The sequence below is a fragment of the Mchenga conophoros genome, linkage group LG22 (genome assembly GCF_057382185.1).
Source record: "Mchenga conophoros isolate Kocher_MC1m ecotype Shallow Benthic linkage group LG22, M_conophoros_male_GT1.1, whole genome shotgun sequence".
Taxonomy (NCBI): domain Eukaryota; kingdom Metazoa; phylum Chordata; class Actinopteri; order Cichliformes; family Cichlidae; genus Mchenga; species Mchenga conophoros.
The window spans coordinates 10,242,760-10,252,329 of NC_140546.1; the positions used below are offsets into that span (position 1 = coordinate 10,242,760).

A 9,570-nucleotide genomic window follows, 5' to 3' on the forward strand; every position below is an offset into this window, starting at 1 on the left:
ATTATTTGCATAGAAACACGCAATTTAACAATAAATATATAAAAGTGCAGTCTTTTCAATGAAAACTAACATCCTATAGGATAACACGTTAACCAACAACACAGTTAAAGTTGAAAATATGTCGTTCCCAGTTTCTTCTTCTGTGGGGCTTCACGGCCGTTTCGCAGCAATGATTCGTTGAGACCTCGACAAATGCCCGCCTTCTGTAAAACCAGCCAATCGTTGCAGCGCACGGTCTCCACCCCTTCATGGTGTATTCTGAGAGGGAGCGTGTCCCAGGCGCCTGGTATTTTTGTTTCTGGGTAAGAACTTGTACTACTAAATCATAGATTTACAGCGCATACAGTTCAAATTATTTGGGAACGCTACAGAACCCAGCACATCTTTCTGCTCAGGTATTAATCACGGATTATTGCACTTTTGCATGCTTAGTTTTGTGCTAGTAAAGTAGGTGCTAATAGTAGCATGTTGCTCAGAAGGCTAGCATTAGCATGTAGATTTAGTCCAGCATTAGCATTCACTTAGAGATGTAGCTACAATCCTTTTTTTCCGAAAAACCTGCTTATAACGCCATTAAATCACAGGAATAGTCACATATTTCGATGTATTTATACATGTTAGGGATTAATTATGCATGTTTACTGATAATAAAACACACATAGTATCCAATAAGGATTCTTTACATAGCTTAGCCCCTCTCACAAGATAAATTAGTATGTGATATACATGTTCGTCATACAAGTGCACTTAAATATATTATTTCTGCAGAATGTTTAGTTGTTGTTTTGTACTTTTGATCTGCTATGACATGCACCCCTGTAGTATTTAACAGCCATAGATATGGTAATTTTATTTATTCATCTATATTTTGACTAGTTATAATTACAGACCAACTTTTTAGAAATTCACTTTGATAAGTAACATCTATAATTAGATACCCAGAGATCTTTTTTATTTTTTCAAAATGTTATTAATAACTTTGTCTTTGCATAACTTTAATAGCTAGTCAAAAACTTATAACTGACATGTATTCAAACACCATTGCAGGCATTTATATTTAATATTTTTATTTTATAATTTACATGTTTGTTACCTACTTTAGACTAGTTGTAGTTCTCTTTAATTCAGTTTTAATCAGTTAAAAATAATTATGATGATCACTTAAGTTGCTCCTGAAAACAGTGTTTACTGTAGATCATTAAATGTTATTTGAGAAGTAAAAATTAAACTATGAATATGTCGTTTTGGAATTTTAACTAGTTAGAATATATGTCACACAGTTTTGTAACATTACATTTTTTACTAGTACCAGCTATATTTAGAAAAATGGGTAATGGGTACAACAAATCACTGTAACATATGTAAACATATGTGGAAATGTAATATACAAGGTAAAAACTGAGTTTCTACAATTCTAACAAGTTTGAAAGTCAATGTTTGATAGGACCATCTATATTCTTCAATGCAGCCTTGATTGTTTTAGACATGCTTTATTGTCATTTCTTTAAGAAATCTTCTCCAGGCTTCTTGAAGGGCATTCAAAGGTTTTCTTTGGAAGTTGCTTGCTCTTTGTTCCGTTCTCTGCCAATATCATCCCACACTGCTTCAGTGATGTTGAGGTCAGCCTGTGACTGATAGTGTTCAGTTGTGTGCTTTTCTATCCAGGTGTGCTTTTACTACATTGACAGGGATCATTGTCATGCTGAAAAATGAAGTTGTAGCCAATCAGATGCTTTCCAAATTGTATCGCATTGTGGTAAAAATCTGTGTGCATTCTATCAGTTTTGACAAGATCCAGCTTCCTCAGATTTATTAAAGACACAACGCACACCATGCTGAGATGTACTATATCTCAGCATATATGTTTGGACAACAGCTCTTTTGGAATCACCTTGTTCATCCAAAAATACTATTATATGTCTGTCAGACTGTGCTATCATTGTCATTTTTCATAAGCTCAAACAAACTAAAACTAAATGACAACACATAATGTTTTGTGACAGGCTGCTAATAAGTAGTCTGATATGTATAAACATGCTGTCATCGCTTCACTTAGATTTGTTTTTATACTCAAATAATTCAATAATTAAGCTAAATGGCTTGAAAACAAAAATACTCTGAAGGTGGTACAGAAATGGATGAAAATGCTCCCAGTGTCCAAAGAAACACTTTGAAAGAGCTTCAGAAAGCCTGGTAGTGTTGAAAACCACTTTAAAAATTACAGGAAAGTCTGGTTGAGACAACACACAAAGAGATTGGGGGGGGGGGGGGGGGGGGGGGGGTTGAATCACAGATGAACAAATGAACTGGGCATATGCTTGATAAAATACAGACATATTAGAAATGTAGTTGCTGATATATGCAGTTCTTACAAGTGAAAAGTAAACTGTTTCTCTGTGTGAAAATGTAATTTTGTAAAAACAAAGAATTTAATGTGTTTTGTTTGAAAGTCAAATTGTTAGTAATCAGTCTGATTGATTAACTGAAAAGATTCAATTTAGTAACATAAAATTTTATTATAATGAGAATAAAATATAAACAACTTGTTTTCTTTTTTAGGGAATACAGAGTGTCAGTGTTGTTTCTTTGCAGATGCTTAAAGCAAAGTCTCACATTTGTCTGAAAAAACTCAGGCCAAATATTTTCATCTTTATTAGAGTTATGTCAAATTTCAGGTCCATTCTGAAATAATAGTTTTCTGAAAAAAGCATTTTAATGGATGATGGTAGTGGTGTTGAGCCATAGTACCCTAAATATTCGAAGGGCCGTGCTCAAGTAGTTTTCCAGATAGTGAAATTTCAAATTCCCTCTGAAAAGATGAAAACTAATGACAGTAGGGACCTGAAATTTTTAACACTAATGTGATTTTTTTCAGAGAAATTTGACATGGCCTGGATCCAAGACATTTTATGAAAATACAAAACATAAAATAAAACGACATGATGCGATAAGGAAATGGTTGTTACTTGTTGTTTGTGCCATGATGCACTTTTTCTCACTGTGATGTATTAGAACTATTACTCTTTATGGGTTTTAGTAGGGGAAGATAAAAAATGTGCAAGAAAAACGTAAATAATTATTATTAAGTAGAGCTGGGCGATATGAGATTTTTTCATATCACGATATGTTTTTTTCATTTCAGGCGATAACGATATCTATCACGATATAAGCCAAATAACTATATTTGTAAGATTTAAATGTGCCGTTGCTCACAAGTAAAATGTGAAATAATCAGCAGCTTGTTTTTAAATATTTATTTCCCATAATAAGTTCAACAGGGTAGATGTACTTAAGGAACATGAGACTTTTTCAGATAAATAAAGGCAAATATTGCAAACTACACAAAAGGCAGCCGCTAAAGCGTTTAAGTTTCAAAATAGAACAAACAAAACAGACTAAATTGTCAATTCCACTTAGAAATAAAGTATTAATTCTAAAAATAAATCTTAGTTTGTTTTACAGAAGAACAGACAAAACTGACTAACTTTTGTCAATATCAAATAAACTGAGAACTAAAAGGAAATTCTCAATCTCTCCTTGTTGTATAGCTGAGCTTTTCAAACAGTTTTAACAGTTACTTTAGTCTGACAAAAGCCGAATGACGAATTAGCGCTTCCAGTCAGAGACTGAGGCTACGTCCACACGTACACGGGTATTTTTGAAAACAGATTTTCCGTTTTCGTTTTAAAAAAATAATCCCGTCCACACATAAAGGCAGAAATGAAGGAAAACGCTGCTATGAACATGCCAAAGCAGCAGGTGGCGCTAGATTCCTAACCGTGCAGAAATGTTGGCCAATCAGAAGTCTAGAAGCCTCGGTGGGAAAAAGTAAAAGCTGGGGCATAGAAGCAGAACCGAGTCGTATGTGTGGACGGACAGTAACTGTGTGTATATGTAAGCATTTAAACACGCAGAGAGTAGAATTAACAGTATTGTAGAAATTCATTTCACTGAAACAATAACGTGGCGCACAGTGTGACGCATGCACCAGTTTATTGTATTTCCAGACTTGCTTTCGGCACAATTTACAGTGCACGCTACTCTGTTTTTTGTCAGACTTGAAATAGCCGAAATACCTTCACACTACGGACCTTCTTTGGCTCTTCCGTTCGACAATCTCTCCGGCGTTGGAACCATCATCTGTTTTCTCTTCGGTCACGCTCGGTTGATTTTTCTAGTCGGCACACTCATTTCCTCTATTACGCGCTGGCTCCATTACCCGCTGGCTGCTTCCCAAACAAACACACGTGCGGCTTGGCACTTGTGCTGTATGTAACAAGTCACGTGACGTGACGCTGCGGCTGTGATTGGTTCGGCTCTGCGCTACTGAATTTGGATCGGCTGACTTTTTTTTTTTTTTTTTTTTAAGAGAACAAGAGCGGCGAGGTCTATCGCGATAGCTTAATTTCTCTATCGAGTAAAAGTTATATCGCGATACATATCGTTATCGTTCTATCGCCCAGCTCTATTATTAAGATCATAACATTTTGAAATATCAGCTACAGTTTTAACTGTTTAGTTTCAGTCATTCATCTTCATACAAATTTAGGACAAATTTGTCATTGTAAAAGCAGGGAAACGTTCTCGTCCACTGTTATTTTGTTTGGTCTGTCAGATCTTAATCATGCTGATTTGTCATGCATTATCCATCCAGTTTTTGTCTTGAAAGCGTCGTCTTCTGTAGACTGAGGACTGAAGAATTTCATCTCTGTCTCTTTTAAAACAGCATACAATGGAGGATGGTCAAGATTTTTCTCTTTGTGGGAAAGCAGCTGTGACTGAAGCCAATCTAAGTAAGTCTGAATGCATTGCAAGTAAACAGCTACTTAGTAAAGCTTGTATTTAAGTCACTTTTGCTGATAAACCTTCACATAGTGACTGTGCCTAATACTAGGGCTGCACGATTAATCGTTAGAAAATCGCGATCTTGATTCATACTTATGTGCGATCTCATTTCCAAATGACAACGATTAAAAAAAAAAAAAAAAGATGACGACGACGATTGTACCTCATTTTGATCCGGGACGTAATCTGTATGAAAACAAGCGCTCACTCTTCCTGCTCAACAAATGACAAGGGCGGAGCCTTATACCACGTGATACAGAAGCTGTGCCGTGTGATGCTAAAATTAGCAGGGAAAAAAAACAACGGCGAGCACGTCAGGGATGACGAGAAAGTGACAGGAGAAAATCCGTCCCGGTCAACCACCCAAACATCAATAACGGGAACCTTATACAGCGCTTCCCCCGTCGAACTCCCGCAGGCACAAAGAAATTACAGAGGCTATCACTTATCACCTGACCAAAGATATGGCTCCCATCAACACTGTGCAAAATGAGGGATTTAGGAAAATGATCAACACCCTAGACAAACGCTACACAGTGCCGTCCCGCAACTATTTTTCTATTGTTGCACTACCTGCTCTATACACGCAGTGTCGAGCAACGGTGGAGACGGAATTTCAAGCAGTACAACATTTTGCGGCAACAACAAAACGTGAGACATTTGTTGTTTTTATGTTTATTTATTGTTTTTATGTTCAGTCTCAACTGTTACGAAGTTGATGTGCAGTTAATAAGTGCAATAAATATTTATACTGGAAAAGAAAATCGTGAGAGAATCGTGATCTCAATTCTAAGCCAAAAAATCGTGATTCTCATTTTATGCAAAATCGTGCAGCCCTACCTAATACCAGTTCATTTAAAAAGCCTTACCTCTTTGTAAAGGTTTACATTTCTGATTACTTTGATTTCTATTTTTCAGGAGATGAATACTACTGGAAGCTCGTTGCGGACTTCATTGGTCCTCAATCAGGAGAAGAATTAGAGCTTGAAAAGGGCCCCTGCAAGAACAGATTTATGATCCAAGTAGGACTTTTGAGAGAGGACAATAATTTTCCGTGGATCGCCATTGTGGATTGGCTCAAGAGGATCTTCCCCGCACATCAGTCAGCAGATTTTCGCCGTTTGATTGGAAGAGGCATTGCCACAACACTGAGTCTTGGATATGATGCAAGGCTGGTCTTCCTGGAATCAGATGTCAATTTTAATTTTGTTGGACCAATATGTGATAGCATTGGAGTCGAGCGGCAAGATCTTTTGGAAATGAGAGATTTTTCAGATCGGGCAAAGTCGATCGAAGTCACAAACGGCTTGATTCTTGAACTAAGCAACTTTGTGAGCAGGGAGAAAATTTCCCCAATTGTTCTAGTAAGTTGGCTTAGAAACTTCAACTCACAGTACTGTAAGAATGGCAATGTTCAAAGGGCATATCAAGTCCTCAAAGCCAAAATAAAAAAGTTAAAGGCGTTTTGCTGCAATTCAGAAACAAGAAGTAACAGGAGGAATGCATTGGTTGAAAATATGCTTCAAAGTCCGTTTGAACTGGTTCAGATAAAAGAGCCAAAGCTTATTGTAAAGAAACGCATGAGAAGAGATGAGAGCATATATTATGAAAAAGTTATAATCAAAGAGGAAGACGAGATTTTTGAAATCATGGAAAGTGAGGAGCCTGAGATGGACAGAGATGAAATACGAGGACAAAACGATCATGCTGCTGTACATAGAAATTATGAGGATATGGATGTTTCCAACAGTGGAGACGAAACCTCGGGTAACACAGCAGAGTCTATGACTGTTCTTGACATCGCAATGCTGACTGTCCATAAACTGTCCAGTGTGTACAGTGGGAAAACAGAAGTGTGCAAGCAGGTTTCCCTGGATCTCCTTAAAAATCAGTACGCTCTGACATTCAAAGACAATCCAGCTATGGCAGTGTTTGAGAAGAAGCTCGAGGCAATGCATGAACACATTTCCCTTGTCTCTCCTGTCATGTTTCTAAACTACAATGCCAATTTCCTCGTTGATGTTCACGATGTAGTGGAACAGCACATATTTGACTTTGAAAAGGAGATCATTGAGTCAGCGGGAGAGAAACTAGGCCGTGATAAGCTCCCTAAATTCAAGAACTTTGTCAATTTTCCAGAAAGCGCCACCTCACGGTATATTCACATGGCTTGTGATATCCTGAGCCCTCGCACCCCCGAGAAGAAAAACTACAGGAAGTACTGGGTGGCTTTCTGTGAGGAAAAGAATAATCCCTCCAGACTGGCGGTAAATCACTCAAACAGATTCAACACCTACTTTGAAGCTGCTGCGGGTCTTATCCACCACCACAAAGAGATCGCTCTCTTCTTCTCAGATTTGCTGTCGCTGAACAATGATAAATGCCCGAACATTATTCTGGAGAGTGTTGCCGCAGATGCGAACGACACTGTGATTCAGAGCCTCGTATGTGTTCTGGCAATTGTGTACTGCAAAATCCTCGGTCCTTACTGGCAGCTTCTGAAGAGTGGAGGAGAGTACGCTCTCTACAGCCAGTACTTACTCTATCTCTACCAAAAATTTCTCGATTGGTCCAAAGATCCTTCAACTCTGCTGGAACCAGAGGAGGCTACGGATGTCTTTCTGCAGTACCCACTGCAAGAGAAAACCTTTGACGGAGTGTTTCACTACTGTGGGCAGTGGCACACGAATCGAGATCTGATCAGAGCTTGCTTGAAGAGGACGATAAAGGTGATTGCTTCAGTCACTGAAGAACACCTCAAGGATTTTCTGCCAGGAGGAAAATTTTCCCAAATTCCTTCCACCAATTTGAGCTTGCAGTTGGTCAGTTGCACATTCTCTGTTTTGATGGCGGAGTACCCCTTTGGCCACACATACCCCTACAAGAGGAAAAGGCCTGAGAAGTCAACAAAGTACTCTGTAGATGAGAACTTGTCATCAGGCAGCTCCCAAGAAGACAAATACCAATCTGCTTCATCTGATGAGAGCTCTGACGACTCTGACTTTTCCATTTTGGAAGTTAGAAGGAGGACCTCAAAAGAAACCCGCAGTCCACAGATGAGAAAAGGTTATGCCAGCAAAATAGAAAAGGCAATAAAGGTGTACGAGGAGATAGAGGAGAACATGGACAGGGATTACATAATAGCTCAAGTGAATAGAAACGGGGGGCCATGCAAAACTCAGCAGGATGTCGATAAAATGATGCTGCGTTTCGATGGAAAATCCCGAGCTGAGAAACGGGAGGGGCTGCGCTGCGAGATCGTGTATCAGAAAATGATTCTGAACAACACAAACTCTCACCTGGATATGGTTTTCCACAACAGCACACAAATGGCACTGAAGCTGAAGCTTGCACTTCCGCGCGTAAAGCCTGGCTACTCTATCGTTTTGGCGCCTAGAAGGACCAAAAAGAAGCCGGTGCTCCAGGACACGACGGAAGCTGCGACCGGTCCGAGTCAAAGCAGCAGCGGCACATGAGTGCTTTAACTGTATGATATCTAGAGAAGAGGTCAAGAGGATGAAATCTTATCATGTGACTTCCTCATGTGACTGCATGGCTTCGGACTAAGCAAAAACACACTTATCACATAATGTATTATTTTGTACATGCCATTAGTTGGAAAGACTGGATATTTTTATAAGTTTTTTTTTTTTTTTTTGCGATAATGTCGATGAGTTTGTAACTAATCCTTACATAAAAGATGTGAAATTGACCACTGTCAAATTATTTTACTTAATTTATCAACCAAACGACAAAATGTCTGGATGTTGTTGTTGGTGACCTCGTGTTTGTCAGATCTGAAGGGCATTTGTGTTTGTATCACAAGCCTCAGTGTGAGTGAGTTAATCAGCGACAGTTAGTCGTGTCAAGTTGAGCTGAGTTAATCATGTCAACGAGTTCATGATCATAAACTCTTGCGCCCCCTTGTCCTTTAACCCTTGTGTATTGTTTGGGTCTGCTGGATCCATTTTCTGAATTCACTATAAAGAAAATCATTGTGTTTATTGTTTTAACCTTAAACTCAGAACACAAAACAACATAAAGGGTTAAATAAATCTAAATTATTTAAAGCTAAATAAACACCACACAAAGGTAAAAAACCAAAATAGGGTGGCAGTGGGATTGCTGTATCGAAAGTCATAGTATTGGGATCTTCTCTCTTTTTTTTTTTAATTATTAAAATGCTAGAGAAGAGCAGCAAAGCCCATTGTTTGGCTGAAATGAATCTAATTAGCTGTTAAAGTAGAGGGCGATAGTGTCGCAATTTAAGCAACAATCAGTGTTAACTTCCCACAAAAACAAAAAAACAAGCAACCCCCCCCCCCCTTTAATTATTTTAAAGGTAACAGTTGTTTACAATGAGCCGTCTGTGAGTTGCCCGCTGGATCGCAAACGAGAGAACTCCAAGGCAGATGGTGCCTTCACGGTTGTCGGAATGTCTAGAATTCCTTATCGAGTATGAAAACGCTCCAACAGAGTTAATGTCCAAACGTGTTATATTATACGCTGCTTTAAAAAATTTGGAGCTTGTATGTGTCAGAGAACCACTGTAAGAATAGGGAAAACCCGCGGTGCTGTAGGAAATGGCAGCATACCAGAGAGCGGTAATTAAAAATGACTTGGAGGTCATAAACCACCTTTACAATTCACGATACAACTTTGCAGCGAACCTAGTGTGGAATGTGTGCTTTGCTTAAGTAGAAAAAATGCAAAATTGAAGCACAT

General features: G+C 38.5%; 1 protein-coding gene across 3 annotated transcripts; it reads left to right on the top strand.

The window, feature by feature from the left end:
- Positions 1-234: 234 nt before the first annotated feature.
- Positions 235-8,780, top strand: LOC146548824 (uncharacterized). Of its 3 annotated transcripts, none has more exons than XM_085263112.1 (3): positions 235-302; positions 4,727-4,793; positions 5,764-8,780. In XM_085263112.1, the coding sequence occupies exons 1-3, from the start codon at positions 249-251 to the stop codon at positions 8,319-8,321; spliced, it is 2,679 nt and encodes an 892-aa protein (XP_085119238.1). In that variant the 5' UTR covers positions 235-248; the 3' UTR covers positions 8,322-8,780. The 3 variants fall into 3 exon arrangements, with proteins under 3 accessions (XP_085119238.1, XP_085119241.1, XP_085119239.1); XM_085263115.1 differs by having other exon boundaries at positions 257-395; positions 4,655-4,793; XM_085263113.1 differs by having other exon boundaries at positions 257-395.
- The last annotated feature ends 790 nt before the right edge of the window (positions 8,781-9,570 follow it).